The sequence below is a fragment of the Tamandua tetradactyla genome, chromosome 3 (genome assembly GCF_023851605.1).
Source record: "Tamandua tetradactyla isolate mTamTet1 chromosome 3, mTamTet1.pri, whole genome shotgun sequence".
Lineage (NCBI taxonomy): Eukaryota > Metazoa > Chordata > Mammalia > Pilosa > Myrmecophagidae > Tamandua > Tamandua tetradactyla.
In genome coordinates, this window is record NC_135329.1 from 8,588,829 (window position 1) to 8,606,562 (window position 17,734).

Below are 17,734 nucleotides of genomic sequence, written 5' to 3' on the forward strand. Positions count from 1 at the left end.
ACACCCAGCGAGATCCGTGGGCTGCAGGAGGCGGTTCTAGAGGCAGGTCCCCAAAGAGATAGCTCTTCCCTATGGCATGAAGTGGGGCCGGCTTGCTGGCTGCACCCTCACGTGTGCCCCTGTCTGATCTCCATGCCAGAGGCATGACATGGGAACAGCAAATGTCTTGGAATTTGGGGTTGGGAATCAGCGGGATGCACCAACCCCAGGAAGGACGGAGCGCTGACTCTCTAAGGGAGGGACCAACCTGGATTTGTCTCCTTTCAAGCCGTGCCCCACCGCCCCAGCCCGGTTTCTCCTCCCTGACCGGGAGGCCCCCCTCACAGGCTGTCTCCCGCCCCAGGTGTGTGTGGCTGCTGCGGTGCCCTACGCCCCAGGTACAAGAGGCTGGTGGACAACATCTTCCCCGAGGACCCCGAGGTAAGTACCGGGGACTTCTGCCAACTCCGGCATCAGGATCTGGGCTTCCTCCAGCAAACTGAGCCCTGAGCATGAGGACACCCGGATGTCTCTGAAGAATCTGCAGAAGTTTGTCTTGGCAAGCTGGGAGCTGTTGCCACACAGCCGAGACTTGATTCTCCCGTGTGTGACGGTTTCCTTGGTCTGTCAGCTCTCCTGACGGTCACATTTCTCTGCTGCTTAGTGTGACCACTCCCCTGGCATGGGCTTGGGCCCGGAGCCCATGTCCTTGTCCCCAGCACTCTCTGGTGACTGCAGGTGTCTGGGTGTGTGCACTGCCAGGACAGTTCCCAGACGCCACTCTGGCCTCAGGCTGCTTTACTGGGCTGTGATTTGGGAAGTGTCAGGATCTGACATTTTTGACTTGCTCACTGGGAATCCATGTCCCCTTCTTGGGGCAGTTGGATGGATCAGTTGGAGGATCACATTTCTAGCATCTTCTGGAGATTTCCAGAGCTCCTTCCTTCCTATTCCTGTCTTAGTGCAGGATATCTGTGTTTAATCCTGAGTCACTATTAATGAAGCCTTGTCATTCATTCACACACACTCATGTGTACACACACACACCTATACACACATATGCACATGCATCTGTGTATATATGTGCGTACACATGTGGGTGTTACAAGCACATGCACACGCTCGTGTGCATTTACATCACTTGTCGTTCTCACCCGGGTGGGGAGATCCTGGGAGGCAGGGGCTGTGCTGGCATCACCTTGGCAGCCCAGATTCCCATGCGCCACCTGCAGCACAGATGCCAGGCCCTCCGTGGGGGCCAGTTAAATTGAACTGCTTCTTGCCTTTGGACGGGCGTGCTTCCAGCCAGGGCCGGCCGTGGCCATGTGAGCTGTCTTGTTTACAGGATGGCCTGGTGAAGGCCAACATGGAGAAGCTGACCTTCTACGCCCTCTCAGCCCCGGAAAAGCTGGACCGCATTGGCGCCTACCTCTCGGAGAGGCTCATCCGCGACGTGGGTCGCCATCGATACGGGTGAGGGGGACAGGAAGGTGGAGAGAACGTCACTGCAGGGTGTGTGCCTGGGGCCCCGCACGGCGTTAGTCGACTGCATAACTGACCACCCTGAGAACACGGGACAGGGTGGGCGGAGGGGTTTCCACTCGCTCTCCCAGAGCAGTTGCCGTATGACCCCAGGGTCACCGAGATTTGGGGAGGGCGATGTCCACTGCCCTGGAGCCGCTCCTTCATCATCCAGTCTCGGGCCAGGAGCCCCGGCACACACAGTCAGGGGCCTGGAAAATTGAGTCTAGCCCAGAATGTTCCCTTGCTCAATTCACTGTCTCAAATAGTAAGAGGAGCCATCTACATCCCAGTGGGAAGGCAGTGTTGGGTGTGATTTGTCCATTAAAAATACATGTAAATAAAATCTTTATAGTCTTCTGTGAGGGATGGAATTCCTATGTTTAAAAGAGAGAAGAACTCTTAAAAGAAATGACCACTCAATGCATTTAATTCTTTAAAAATATTTTAATGTCAAAAATAATAAAAATGTAAAGGACAGAAACTGAAAAAACTGTTTTAAAAAAATAAGGGAAAGGATTCAAACTCATAAGTTAGTAGGTCATAACAAGTAGTGGGAGTGAAGTAGGAAATTCATAAGCTGAAAGGTTTGAGGCAAGGACTACAAGCAAGCAATTTGCAAAAAGGGAGACAGATTCTGTGACAAACATGGGGTAATACTCAACAAAATTGTAATCAGATATGTGAATTGGAATAATAAGATATAATTTTCACTTATCAAATTAAGAAAAAAATAAGTATAATTTTCACTACTAACCAAGGGATGGTAAAATGAGAGGTCTTTTTAGCTTTTCTAAAAGGAGTGTGAATTCGTTAAACCTTTCTAGATAATAATTTTGGAATATGCATCAACAACCTAAAAAATATCTATGCTCTTTGACCCAATAATTCCATTTCTATCAATCTACTCCAAGGAATCGATCTTAAATACAAATCTAGCTTAACCATAGAGATGTTCATTATGGTTTTTTATGACAGTGAAAATAACTTAAATACCCACCAAGAGAATAGTTCAGTAAATCATAGTGTTTACACTTTGATGAAACGTTACCTAGTCAATAGAAATGGTGATTATAAGAATGCTTTCCAAATAATTTGGAAAATGCCTTAAGTAAATAAAAAAATAGAATTCATCATATGCATACAGTGTTTACAATTAAGTTAAAAATAAACAAAAAGGACAACAAATTTCAAAGCCTAGAAAATATAGTATAAACAAATATGCCAAAATGTATATTTTATATATACCAAAATGGATATTTGTGGGCAGCGTGGTTGCGGGGTTTTGTGTTTTGTTTTCCATCTACTTTTGCAATGAGTTTTCTAAATACCCCTTTTTGAGCGGTGTCACTTCCACAGTGAAAAAAGTGACCTGCAGGGCAGCTGCATGTGCTGTCCCCACCATCACCCAGGATCCGAAGAGCGGCCGGATGGAAGGCTGAGTTCTGGTGCCCCTGGTGACATCGCTCGCGGACAAAGGGCTGGGAAGCCTTAGGGCAGTTGGTCCTATGTCCTGTTGATTCTGTTCTCCACAAGGCCTTCCGCATCCCTCCTCTTCCTTCCTCTGCTCCCTCCTTTCTCCCGGTGGGTTTAGCCCAGAATTGGCTGAAGCCTTGGCTGTTGCCTCCTTGCGTCCCATCTTACCTTTTCCAGTCCTTCCATGTGAACACTGCTGAGTATGAGCCTCCAGGACATGAACTCAGAGCTGCACGTTGCTGACTCTTTCAAACTGACATCCAAGCTCAGCAGCTTTTCTTCCAGGGTCTTCCCTGACCTGCTCGCCACGGCCCCCGCACCTGCTCTAGACTGGTGGCCCCAGAACCCCCAGGCCTCTGGGCCTCTCTCTACCCATTAGACCTGCCGGCCCCCGACCCGCCTCCTGGGGTGGAGGGATGTCGAGCCCATCCCGAACTGTTTGCACAGTGCTGGCAGCGTGCGCAGCATCAGAACGCGCCATCAGCAAATCTTAAATCAAACCACCCCTGTTGTCAGAGGACCTACAACATTACAGTTCCATGACCATTTAAGTAGCAATATTACATTACATGCCCAATAAAAGGAGCATGAATATACTGTACAAGCTGATTATATAAAGGGCCTTGACATAGTATCGAGTAGACTGACGCACGGGGAAATGACTTTCTCCTAGACTGAACCTAAAACTAATAAGCTAGCTAGAATATTAAGCATTTAATACTAATTTTGCCTGCCCTCTCTGCACTGATGGTTCTCGCCATAGAAATGCTCTGTAACCAGCAGAGGCACTTAGATTTATTCCTCTGACCTTAGAACTGCACACTGAAGTTGTCACCATCCTACTGAAAATAGCCTTTCAGCATCTAAGTATTTAAAGCCGTGACGGTTCAGTGAGGGCTTTAATCATAAACATTTGGAGAAGAAAAAATCTCTTAGATCCGATCTCTTGTTTTCCCTCCTTGCCCTCCCTAACCTCCCCTTTCCAAGCCCACACACATCACCATCATCTCCCACGCCAGCGAGGGCAGCTTGGAAGAGCAGAGACTATTTGCACACAGATGTCTGAGGCCCGTGTCTCCCGGATGTGACGCAGGTGTCTTTAGTTATGGTTTGACCACACGGACCCAGACTCAGATGTCAGGTCCAGGGACAGAGCCGCCCTCTTCTGCCTCCTCGCCGGTTGTGTGTGAACTCCGTGTTCATACGTGTTGGCATCGGAGGGGATAATGAAATGTGGGCAGAGAGGGGATAAGACGTGTATCCCAGGGTATTGCTAGCATGGAACAAGACGGGCAGTGAAATGCAGAGCAGCAAATTAAATGAGAATTCCTTATGTTTCTCCTTCGTTGTGCCATCCCTTCCCAGCACAGTCCACCTTCTCTGCAGTACCCCTCACACTGGGGAGCCAGGGCGCTACCGGCAGTGCAGGGTAAGACTCAGTCAACAGGGAGGATGGGTTGGTGGCGTGCAGTCAGGATCCCCATGGCCTGGAGCTCTCACCCAGTCTGGCTGAGCCCTGGAGGATGGAGACCCCCATGCGCAAGAGAGAGCTGGGCTGCTCCCTGGGGGAGCCCAGGAGCTGAGCCGGTCTGGCTCCTAGAGACACAGATTCCTTTGAAGGACTGAGAACCTGGTTTCTGCCAGATGAAAGGGTCCATCCTTTCCTCACTTGGCTGAGGACAACCTCCTACTCCTACCTTGGGGTTCTAAAACCTAGGGGGTCCTGCCCAAGAGTGAGGGTAGCCAAACACATTCAAACTACCCAAAAATAAGAGGTTCTTTGCCAAAGCCATTGATCTTGGAGTGATTCTTGAACAATGGCCCTACTAAAGCTGTCCCCCCTCTTCCTGCCTGCTGGCCCTAACCCCTGACCCTGAATCTGCCTTCCTCTCCAAACTAAGTCTGGTTCCCACATTTTGCATTATTGTTCCTCTCTTCCTGGAGACGCATTGCCTTCCCTGGTTCCTAGGGTCACTGCCAACCAAGCACAGAGCATTCAAGCAGAGCCAGCTGCAGATTCTGGGACTTAATACAGATACTTCTTACTCCATCCCCAAGCACCAAGCCCCCTGAGTGTTTTTCTCTGTTGTTATACTTGCTTTCTGCCTTGGTTCCTGATGCTGAGTTCCCATGGCTATAACCTGCCAACTCCCCTCCCCGGCCATAAACCCTAGTCCATCCTCAGTCCTCCTCACCTACTGGGAGGCTCCTCTTAGACATCTGGGACCCTTGTTTGTCCACTTGGGCTGTGGTCTCTAACGTGCTTTTGCCTTCACCCATGGGCCCTGCAGTGGCCCTGTCCTCCTCGTTAGCTCCCTCTGCCCATCCTGCTCTGAGTGCCCAGCCGGCCTGGGTCAGATTCCAAGATGATCGACCACCTTGGGCCCCTTCCAGGACACCAAGCCTAGATCAGATCTCTGCTGAGACTGGCTGGTCTGACCCTGATCTTGCGGAGTGGGCATCACCCTAAGTGCCCCATGCTCTGTTCCTCTTGACAACAGAGGCCTGGAGGGAAGGACGTACCCGGGAAGGTGACAGGAAGATGGGACAGACGCACACAGCACTGGGTGGGGCTCCGCGGTCCATAGAGTTCCCATCTGCTGAGGAACTCTGAGAAGTTGAAGTTTATAATTACAATCCTTCCATCCTTAGTTTGGAGTCTTTACATTGTGGGGTCAGAGATGGAAACAAAGGATATTCCAAGAATTAGACCTTGAACTTTTCTACTTTTCAATGTCACCCTTTTACCAAAATTTTCACTTTTGGTCAATAGCCAATTTTTTTTTTTCTAACAAAGGATGGTTTTTCCTTATCCAAGCATTTTCTGGGATTTTTCTTTTTCCCTGAAAAGGGAAAGCAACAGTCAAACCTCTGGGATTTGGTAGGCCTTCTCCGTTCTTCTCTTGGCTTATTCCAACCCACCCTTTGTTTTCCCTCATAATTGAAACTCCATAAAATAATGGTGAAATGCCTGCTGCCTTCTTCATATTGAAAGGTGCTAGAATGGTTTACAAGCAAGGCAGAAATCCACCCTGCCTGCCTTCTTTCCTGCCTGCAGTGTCAGGTTGCCTGAATGTGCCCGCATTTCTCCGCAGGGAGAGCCTGTCCCCCTTGGAAGGGCTCCAGCCCAGGTGGCCCCACCAGCCCTGCAGGTTCAGAGTCTGCTTCACCGGGGCTGGGGCTGCAGGGGACGGCAGGGCTGTGCGTGCAATCCTGTCTCAAGGACAAGGCATAGGGAGCCCAGGCGAGGCTGATCCCCCGGAGTAGGGAGGATAGACTGGGCCTCAGGCTCTCGAAGGGGCTCAGAGCCCCGTCTGCCTTTGTATGTGAAACACTCTAGATGAGTGCAAGCATGTTCCATTTGTGAATATGCACAGAAATGATTATTTCAGAAACTTGGCTCATCGAGAAGAGGAGAGAACGATTTTATAAAAGTGGAAAGGAAATGTTCACAATACAGAGGCTGGTTTTCTCATGGTTACTTGGTGTAGGGGTGAGATGAAGGGTATCTGAGACATGGCATCTGATGTCTTAAGAAAAAAAATAACAATTTAGAAGATGTCATGACACTGCTATTTATATAATACACTGTATTGCTTTATATGTTTGGTATAAAGCAGACATGTGTTCAAGGTAGTTTGGACACACAAGTGAAATCGGGCACTGCCACAAGAAATACCCTGCAGCCTTGCTTTGTGGACCTGTCCGATAGTCATACTTCCTGTGCTTTTTAAAAACTTAACTAAACTTTGTTTTAAAAAAATCAAGAATTTTTAGCATGTGTCAAGCATTCAAAGATGGATATGGTTTGGATCAAGACATAAAGAATAAATCTTTTAATTTATCCTTATTATATACATTGGCATATGAGCCTCAGGCAATTTAACATTTTCAAAAGCCCGAGGGACAGCTTTACTGCCATCTTTTAAGAGAGTGTTTTGCTACTTGCTTTTGACTTAGCATTAACTTGATTTGTTAGCACTGCTTTTAGCTTTTGGAGCTCTCTGCTCCCTTTACACTCCCTGCGTTTTCCTTTAATCAGGAAGTACTTTTCCATTCCACCTAGATTGGCTTAGCAAGCAGAAGGAGCGCCACTCTTTCGTGGCACCTAGGCAGAGAATCTTGTGAACTCTGAGTTCATGAAGTCTTGTGATGACCTCACCTCTATCGGGATAGAATTTCCAGTCTTTAATTCTTCTCTTTCTGATGACGTCAGTCACTCACTTAATTTGCTTTGGGCTGCCTTTAATTTCACCATCAGGTTTCTTAAAGCACTCCTAATTCCCATTAGGCCCCTGGGTTATTCACCAAAAGTTGGGTGGCTCTGGCCATACAGGGTGTTTATTTTCTCTCTTTTTCATGTAGCAGACCCCTGGTGCATGGCTTTCATCTCTGAGTCTCCAGTTGTTGCCCCTTCCCAGCCAGCAGAGAGTACAGGGCGCACTTTGGTCCTTTAAGCTGGTGATACTGAAGTTGCTCATGTCACTTCCCCCCATTTTAATGGCAACATTTTTGTCACGTGGCCTCGCTTAGCCGCAAGAGAGGCTGGGAAAGGTCTCTAGAGAGCAGCCGCATGCACAGCTAAGAGTCTACATGTCTATGAGAAAGGGAGAAAATGCCTTTTAGGGGACATCTAACACTCTGCCCCCAGAAACCTAGTTCCTTAAAGGAAATTGTTAAGATTTTAACCAGAATGGTTTCTGAGAGATTTGCAGCGACTTTCTCATTGGAAGTAAAACAATAACCTTTTACTCTGCATGTCTTCCTTGTTTTGTTTAGGATGTGAATGCTTTGTCCAAAGGGTACATCTTTCCATGGCCGGGCCCACCTACCCAAGCTGGGTCACCGCCCGGGAGCAAAGGCTGAATTTGAGCTTAGAGATGTATTCTTCAGTCTGAGTAGGAATTTGATTCCTGGAATTTTTCTTGGGATTTAGGAAAGGCATTTAGGAAGACAATGACTGAGATAATTGGGGGTTGTCCTGCAAAGGCCAGTCTGGGAGGGTTTGGATGTTTTTAGCATGGAGAAGAGAAGAGCAGAAAGACGAGAATGCTGTTTTCAAGCGGCTGAAGGGCCGGCAGCTAAGACAAGAGCCCTCCTCCTTTTTTTGCTCTTCTTGAGAAAAAAATGTGAATAAAGGATGGAAATTATTAGGGCTTAGCTTGAAATGGTAAAGAAGCTTTTATTTGGTTGTGCAAGCTAGAGTGGCCGACTTTAGTAAACTGTTCACCATTGGTGTCGGGTATTCCTAGTCTTTGGAGGTGCCCACTCAGGTTTTAGATGTTAGAGGGATTGTTTAAGATGCTTGAGACGTTAGCCAACATGGAGCACCCACTTCATAAGGAGGAAAAGAAATGTTCATCTGTGTCTGTATCATCTTGGCCTACAGATGCTCCTTCGGTAGGATAGGTGGCATTAGAACATGGCATATGCTGCCAGCCATATTGTTGGCATAGAACTTCTGAAGTTTTCAAATACAAAACTCACGAATTTTGTCTTCTTTAAGTCTTACAGTTGGCTGGTCCTCAGGTCTATCTCAGATTCTTCATAAAGTTATTCCTGGCTTCCTCCCTCCTTGAGCCATATCTCCCCTTCTTCTGAATTCTTATGGGACATCACGCATGATTTTCTTGTGGTGTTTGTTATTTTCTCTTTAAAGGAGGTATCTATGTATCTATCTCATGCAAGAGACTCCAGGCTCCCTAAGTTGAAAGACTATCTTCCTTGTCCTCATGTCACCTGCACTCACTGGGACAGAGCTTTGGCCTCAGTGCATGCTCCATAGACACTTCTTGACTTGAATAATCGTCTGTCAGTGGCCTTAGGTTCAGAATTTGCTGGGCATCAAGCCCTTTCACTTGTGCAGTTGATCCTCATTGCCTGTGGCTTCCATAACTGCAAATTCACCTACTTACTAAAATTTATTTGCAGCCCCCAAATCAATACTCACAGTACTTTCACAGTCATTCACAGACATGCATATAGGACAAACAATTTGAGTTGCCCAACCCATGCCTTTCCAACTGAGGTCTAATTTAATACTTGCTTAGAGCTTTGAAGGCTCTTGGTCTTGGCTAACCTAAGCCTCTAGCAAAACAAGGTGAAACCATCTTTCTGTTTCATTTCTCACGCAGTAAACAAGTGTCCTTTTTGTGCTGTTTGCATTTTTGCTGGTGAGTTCATTGTTTAAAATGTCATCCAAGTGTAGTGCTGAAGTGCTGTCTGGTGTTCCTAAGCACAAAAAGGCTGTGATGCACCTTATGGAAAAACTGTGCATGTTATGTATAAACTTTGTATTACAAGGCATGAGTTTTAATGCTATTGGCCATTGAGTTCCATGTTAATGAATCAATCAGAAATATTAAATAAGGTGCTTTTAAACAGAAACACACAAAACAAGGCTGTGGGCTGATGAGTTGATGAAAACACTGTGACCAGAGTGTCCCAGGAACCTGGCCCTGAATCCCTGCTGGAAGCCAAGGTTCATTCATCTCTGGCACAGTATTTGTGGTGACTTTATCAAGCTGACTACAGCAAATAAAGAGAATAAATCATATTTACTCATAAAATGGTTTTCCAAATCTCACCTCATGTTCTTAACCCAAAAAAGAAGGAGGGGGGGAGGGCTATGTGACTGGGTCTCTAGGTGCCCTTCCAGCTCTAATTCATTGTGATTCTCGGCCACAATGGGCTGCAGAGGGAGACTGGTGGGATCAGCTGCCCAGGCCCTGGTAGCGTGTAAAGGAGCCTCCTGGCCCTGGGATCTGCCCGGGAGGCTTCCACACTGAAATGCAGATGGCCCTGCTCGTGCCGCAGGGCCGGGGCGGGCGTGAGGGCACATGACGGCCGTGTGCTGCTCTCACAGGTACGTGTGCATCGCCATGGAGGCGCTCGACCAGCTGCTCATGGCCTGCCACTGCCAGAGCATCAACCTCTTCGTGGAGAGTTTCCTCAAGATGGTGGCCAAGCTGCTGGAGTCGGAGAAACCCAACCTGCAGATCCTCGGCACCAATTCGGTAAGGGGGGCCCCGTGAGGGCGAGGGAAGGCGGGGGCCCAGCCTGCATCTGGGGGGCTGAGGCTGGGGCCAGGTGGGTCAGGGTTATTGGGTTTGGTTCCAGTCTGGATTCTGACCCTAAGATCAAGACATGGCTTGTCTTAGTGTCCCCCTTCGTGTGAACACAGGGGCATGAGTCTTACTTTCTTAGATGAGTTACAGTTCATACACCATAAAATTCACCAATTTCAAGTTAACACTCAGTGATGGTTAGTACATTCACAAGGTTGTGCAGCCATCACTATATCTAATGCATTTATCTTCTGGCTAAGGTTTTCAAACTTTTGTTGTAGTTTTAGATAGTTCCCTTAAAGGGCGAGTGGGGCTCAGCTTTGGGTCTCGGTAAGTCCTCAGGCTCTGCAGTCCAGTCTCAGTAGAAGTGACAGCTTCTAATCATGAGGGTTTATGGTTCTGTGGGAGAAGGGCTATCACATATCACGTATGTAATGAACTCCCAGTTGCATGCATGTTTCTGTAGCACACGCTAGAATGTCCTGGTTACTTTCTTTCATGCCTTGTCTTCTCTCCTCCTCACTCCCCTTTCCCCTTCAGGGCACACTTGCAGCTCCAGCTCAGCATTAAAGCCCTGTCTGCACCTACTTTTACAGGGTTAGGTGAAGCTGTGAGCTGCCTGCAGGTATTGCAAAAGAAACCAGGGTTCGCCCCCTAAGCATTCCCGACATGAGTTTTCCAGATTTTTACAGCATAGGTTAGAATTGCTTTCCTGTTAGGATGATTCAACTGGGAGATAATCTTCCAACTTTACTTTCAAGGACCAAGTCTACCCACCTCTTCCCTGCTTTTCTCTCTGTGAGCCAGCTGCCTTTGACAAATTACATATACAGGGTAAAGTCTTTTGTCAGGTTGCCCTGGCAACAGCTTCAGATACCGTTTCGGTTGTCCTGTTTAAGATAACTACAGTCTAGAAGAGAACATCTGAATAGGAGATAAACCAGTCATCAGGCACCCAGACAGCATCTCCCGGAGACGGACAGAGAAGGTGGCCTCCGGCTCTAGCCTTCCCCACATTGCAGCCTGGCCTGGGGTAGGCCCTTTGTAGCTACAGTTAAAAATTCTGGGCCCTGCAGATTTCTGGGTTCCATTTCACAGTGAACCACTGCATTAGCAGAAGAGCAAGTAAAGTCATAATTACTGCACTGCAGACAATGGCACTCATTCAAGGGCAGGCCATTATAGGTAAATTAAGTCAAATGAAGTCGGAGGCAGTCTTCCTCATTCTGTCCCTCATCAGATGCTCTGTGCAGATCTTGGAGCCTCTTGCTTTGCAGTCTGGGATGGCTGCTGTCTTCCTGAGAAGAGGGCTGTTCTTGCCTCATTAGAGAACCCCCAAATAATGCTGGTGCTTGGCTGGACCTTAGAGGCAGGAGCTTGGGAGCTCCAGGCTGCCTTCCACAGGGGCGCAGGGCTTCGCGGGAGCTCCAGGTTGGCTGGGGGTGGAGGAAGAAAAGAGCTCCTGGCTTCATTTTAGCTGTTTGCATGGAAGCTCACAAAATTTACTGGATAAAGAGTTTTGCTGCCAAGACATTGAAAGAAAAGGAAGGAAGGAGGGAAAGAGGCAAAGAAAGAGGGAGAGAAAAAGAGAAGAAGACGAAAACCTTTGGATTCTTGAACAGCCTCTTTTTGCTGGGTGTCTCTGCCTGGACATGAAGGTGGAAAGAAGTCAATGACTTGCCCATGTCCTGCAACCAGAGCACTAGCTTTAGACAGAGGTTTATTCAGCCCCAGAGCCTGTGCCTAGAATCTTCCTGGAATCTGGCAGATGGCAAGGTCAGAGACACCTCGTCGGGCCCCACCCAATGTGGGGTCCTCTCCCTAGAACCCTAGCCATGGACCCAGCCTCTGTGCAAATGCACCCCTGCAGCCAGCCTTACCATGCCACCAGATGTCCACAGCCTAGTGGGTGAGAAGTCGAGAAAAATCCCCCTCGTCCTGAGCCAGCTCTGCCTCCCTAATACTCTCCCCTCACACCTGGCTTTGCTCTGCCTGACTCAGCTCAGAATGAATCTCCTCCTTCTACAGAGCCCCTCTGCACACACCCCACCCCCGTTCCAGGTTCCCGAGCCTGGCCATTGTCAGAGTCTTCTGGAGACCTTTGGAAACCTACAGATTCCCAGGTTGCAACCCAGACCTACTGCAGCATCTCCAAGGTGGGACCTGGGAATCGATATTTTTTAAACTTTCCCAGGTGATGCTCTCAGCCACATTTGGGAACCACTAATACAGTCCAGTCTTAAACCTAGGTAGGATTTCTTTCTTTTCTTTTAATTCTAACATCCCTGATGGTGATTCATCCATTTTGTACTTGATAACCCTAATGACCAAGGGGTCTTGAGACTTTTGCTACAAAATCCAAACTTGCTAATTCCACTCCTACCTATCAATGCAATAAAGTACAGTTTTTAAAATTTATGCTTTCAAGCCCTCGATGACAATACCTGTGCTTTAAGTATTCTCCTTGGGGACCAGGAAAGTCAGGAGAAGTTGGGGAGTGAGGTCCCAGCTACGCTCCTTATATGCTCAGGGATTCACTTCTGCACACCTGCCTTGCTGCACAACGGGTCCGCGTGTGTGTGTCGGGGAAAATGTAAAGGACCATGTGCCCTGGCCTCTTGGGGTCACTCATGATAACAGACTGAAAATATTAAATCTGAGTATACAGAGATCCTACAACATGAGCAAGTAATATATCCCACCTAGTGCCAACAAATATTAAAATATTATGTAGACTCATGGATTTAAAATGTGCACTTTCGACTCTGAATGACCCCAAAGTCAATGGCATGTTGGTATTGTGCTTTCTTTACTGCACAACCTTAAGTGGAACACACACTGAGGCTGGTGCAAGAGCTGACCCGGGCGAGGGCTGCCTCCCTACAGTGTGTTCCAGCAAGTTCTCTGAGTTCCAGCCTCAGTCTCCTTCCTGGTGAAACAGAAGGGCTGTGGCTGCTCAGTGTCCATCCTTCCCCCACCTGCTCCCTTGCCCTCCCCATCCCCATCGCGACCTCTCACCGCCACACCACCCTGGGTCCCTGCTTTTCTCTCCTAGGTTCAGCTCCCACTGAGGCCCCTTCGCTTCCTACCCCAGCGCCCGGACCCAGTAGGAACCACACTCGGTCCCCCTGCCTCGCCTTCCCCAGCCCTGCCATGCCCTGCCATGCCCGCTCTGCCCTCTCTGCCCAGAGGCTCCCGCCTCAAAGCCCAGCCTCAGAAAACCACCCGCCGTGGGAGCCGGGGCCCTAGAAATGCGGCTTTGTAAGTTCTTCCCGGCTTCCAGGTGGCCCCTTTGCTGATTCTTCGACCACTCCCTCTCGCATCCCTCTCAATGATCATTTCAAGCCTTCTAGTTTCTCCTCAAGTCCCTTCCCAAACCTGCTTCTTCAGTCTTACAGATGGCCTTGCCTATTTCTGCCCACCGAGAAAATAGGGGCTCTCAGGGGGTTCACTATAGCCCATGGTTTGCATTGGGCTCTATAACAGTGTTGTATAGTCCCATCTTTAAACATTTTTCTTCTAATACTATATATACAACCTAAAATTTCCCCTTTTAGCCACAAGTGTATAATTCAGTGCTGCTGATTACATTCACAACGTTGAGCTGCCCTCACCACCATCAGCTACCAGATCTCTTCCATCACCCCAGATAGAAATAAAGTGTCTACTAAGCATATCTCCCCATTCCCCACCCTCACCCTGGCCCCTGCTCCTGTATTCTCCTTTGTGTCTCTATAAACTTGCTTATTCTAATTATTTCATGGGTGAGAGCATACAATATGTGCCCTTTTCATCTGGTTTATTTCACACATGATATCTTTGAGGGTCATCAATGTTGTCACATGTATGAGAACTCCATTCCTAGTTACGGTGATATTGGCCTCAGAGAATGAGTTTGGGAGTATTCCTTCCTCTTTAAAGGACCTAAAGTCTATTTTGCTATACTTTAAGTCAAAAACCATTATGAGGGACAAAGAAGGTCACTGTATATGGATAAAGAGTTCACTTCAACAAGCAGCTATAATAATTATAAATAACTATGCAGAGCCCCAAAATACATGCAGCAAACATTGACAAATATGAACAGGGAAATAGATAGTTCTACATTAACAGTAGGAGACCATTTTCAATCATGGATAGAACCCCTAGACAGAAGATTAAAAAGGAAATAGAAGACCTGAATGATACTCCAAACCAACCAGGCCTAGCAGACCTACGTAGAACACTTCCCCCCAACAACAGCATGCGCAGTCTCCTCTAGTGCACGTGGGTCATTCTCCAGGATAGTCCATATGTTAGGTCAAAAAACAAGTCTCAATAATTCCAAAAATATTTAAATATACCGTTCTAGCTATCCTAGCTCTCTTTGGTTACTGTTTGCATGGTATATATTTTTCCTTCCTTCCATTTTGAACTTACTTGTGTCTTTGAATTTAAGGTAAGTCTCTTGTAAACAGGATTTCGTTGGGTCATGCTTCTTTTTATCCATTCTGCCAATTTCTGCCTTTTGACTGGAGAGTTTAATCCATTTACATTTTTTAACTTTTTTTATTGTATAGTATAACATATATACAAAGCAAAGATATAAAAAAGCAATAGTTTTCAAAGTACTCTTCAACGAATGGTTACAGGGCAGATCCCAGAGTTTGTCATGGGCTACCATATGATCATCTCATATTTTTCCTTCTAGCTGCCCCAGAATATAGGAAACTAGAAGGCTTAAATACTTTTTTATAATCACAGTCGACTTTTTTTCCTTCTATTTTGGAAACAATAAAATATATACAAAAAAAGCTATAAATTTCAAAGCACAGCACCACAATTAGTTGTAGAACATATTTCAGAGTTTGACATGGGTTACAATTTCACAATTTTAGGTTTTTACTTCTAGCTACTCTAAAATAATGGAGAATAAAAGAGATATCAATTTAATGATTCAGCATTCATATTCATTTGTTAAATCCTATCTTCTATGTATAATTTACCATCACCTTTGATCTTTCCATACCTCTCTTTAGGGGTGTTTGGTAAAGGCAATTCTAAATTTTTGATATTGGAAGGGTCTGTCGCTAATATGGGGTAGGGAGATGGAGCTAGCTGATGTTCTGGAGAGGCTGGGCTAGGTTCCAGGACTCATCTGGATAGGGACCCATCTGGAGGTTGTAGGTTTCTGGAAAGTTACTCTAATGCCTGGAACCCTTGTGGAATCTTATATATTGCCCTAGGTGTTTATGATTGGCTGGAATGGTCCTGGTTGGGGGTTGGCAGGTTGTGATAGGTAGCAAGGTCTACCTGAAGCGTGCATAAGAGCAACCTCCAGAGTAGCCTCTTGACTCTATTTGAACTCTCTCGGCTGCTGCTATCTTATTAATTACACTTCTTTTCCCCCTTTTGGTCAGGATATAATTGTTGATCCCACAGTGCCAGATCTAGATTCATCCCGGGGAGTCATCTCCCACATCGTCAGGGAGACCTTCACCCCTGGATGTCATGTCCCACATAGAGGGGAAGGCAATGATTTCACTTGCAGAGTTGGGCTTAGAGAGACTGAGGCCACATCTGAGCAACAACAGAGGTCCTCCAGAAGTAACTCTTAGGCATGCCTATAGGTAGTCTAAGCTCTTCCACTACCTACATAAGCTTCACAAGAGTGAAGATTGAGGGCATGGCCTATTGATTTGGGTATCCCTAAAATTTGACACAGTATCAGGGGATTCCCTGATGCTAAGGTTTCATAGTTCCACAGTCTTTCTCCCCTCCCTCAGGGGACTTTGCCAATACTTTGATTATCTTCTTAATATACTCTAGGATGTTTCCAGGCATTCTATTTACATGTAAAGTCACTACTGAAAGTGCAGATTTTTCTTCTGCTGTTTTGTTATTTTGTCTTTATAAGTTGTTCTAGTTTGCTAGCTGCCAGAGTGCAATATACCAGAAACAGAATAGCTTTTTTTTTTTTTTAATTACATGGGCAGGCACCCGGAATCGAACCCGGGTCCTCGGGTATGATAGGCAAGCATTCTTACCTGCTGAGCCACCATGGCCCGCCCTGAATAGCTTTTAAAAGGGGAATTTAATGAGTTGCTAGTTTAACAGTTCTAAGGCCAAGAAAATGTCCCAATTAAAACAAGTCTATAGAAATATCCAATCAAAGGCATCCAGGGAAAGATACTTTTGTTCAAGAAGGCCGATGAAGTTCATGGTCTCTCTCTCAAGTGAGAAGAGAGATGGCGAACAGGGTCAGGGTTTCTCTCTCATCTGGAAAGGCATGTGGTGAACCCGGCATCATCTGCTAGCTTTCTCTCCTGGCTTCCCTTCACGAAGCTCCCCGGGAGGCATTTTCCTTCTTCATTTCCAAAGGTCGCTGCCTGATAGACTCTGCTTCTCGTGGCTATGTCATTCTGCTCTCTCAGAATCTCTCTTTCTCCAAGATGTTTCCTCTTTTATAGGATTCCAGTAAACTAATCAAGACCCACCCAAATGGGTAGAGACACGCCTTCACCTAATCCAGCTTAACAACCACTCTTAATTAAATCACATCTCCAGAGGGATGATCTAATTACAGTTTCAAACATACAATACTGAATAGGGATTAGAAGAAATGGCTGCCTTTACAAAATGGGATTAGGATTAAAACATGGCTCTTCTAGGGTACATACATCATTTCAAACCAGCATACAAGTCTTACACCTTTTTTGATGCTCAATTCTTAAATTAATGCCTACTTTTAGAGTTACTTGATTTTTTTTCATATTGTACCATTATGAATCGCTTCTATTCTTTTCTGTATATATTTTCAGATATTTTCTTTGTGGTTACCATGGGGTTTACATTTAACATTCTAAATCTGTAACAATCATGCTTGATCTGATACCAACTTAACTTCAATAGCATACACATACATTATTCCTATAACCTACCTTTCTGTTGTACTTCTTATAAATTATGGCAGTATATATTATACGCCCCAAACCATAATTTATCATAATTTTTTGTGCATTTGCATTTTAGAAACGTAAACATTAAAAAATTGAGTTATGTATCCAAAAATACAATACAATAGTACTTGAATTTATATTTACCCAAATTGTTACCTTTACTAGAGGTTATTTCTTTATGCTGCTTTGATCCACTGTCAGTGGCCTTTGCTTTCGGTATGAAGAACTCTCTGTAGCACTGGGAAAGTCTAGTGGTGACAAACTCCCTCAACTTTTGTTTATATGGGAATGTCTTAATCTCTCCCTCATTTTTTAAAGAAAGTCTAGCCAGATATAAAACTCTTGTTTGGCAATTATTTTCTTTTAGCGCTTTTAATATTTCATCCCACTGCTTTCTTTCTGCAGTGGTTTCTGATGAAAAATCAGAAATTTATTTCACTGGGACTTCCTTGTACATAAGTCATTGCTTTTCTCTTGCAGCTTTCAGTACTCTCTCTTTATCCTTTATAGTTTCATTATTATGTGTGTGGGTATGGTTCTCTTTGCGTTTATCCTGTATAGGATTCACTGGACTTCTTGAATGTGCATATTTGCATCTTTCTTTAAATTTGGAAAGTGTTCTGCCATTATTTCTTTTACTAGTCCTTCTGCCCCCTTCCCTCTTCTCCTTCTGGGACTCCCATGGTGCATATATTAGTATGCTTGATGATATTCACCGGTCTCTTATGATCTACTCTTACTCTTTTTTCTTTC

General features: G+C 46.0%; 1 protein-coding gene across 1 annotated transcript in view; it reads left to right on the plus strand.

The window, feature by feature from the left end:
- The first annotated feature begins 343 nt into the window (after nt 1-343).
- EFR3B (EFR3 homolog B) overlaps nt 344-17,734 on the plus strand; it is a 53,091-nt gene continuing 35,700 nt past the window's right edge. Inside the window, exons 1-3 of the mRNA XM_077152295.1 lie at nt 344-420; nt 1,325-1,452; nt 9,842-9,992. Coding sequence (XP_077008410.1) covers nt 1,346-1,452; nt 9,842-9,992 — 258 coding nt within the window. The 5' untranslated portion in view covers nt 344-420; nt 1,325-1,345. The remainder of the gene's footprint in view (nt 421-1,324; nt 1,453-9,841; nt 9,993-17,734) is intronic.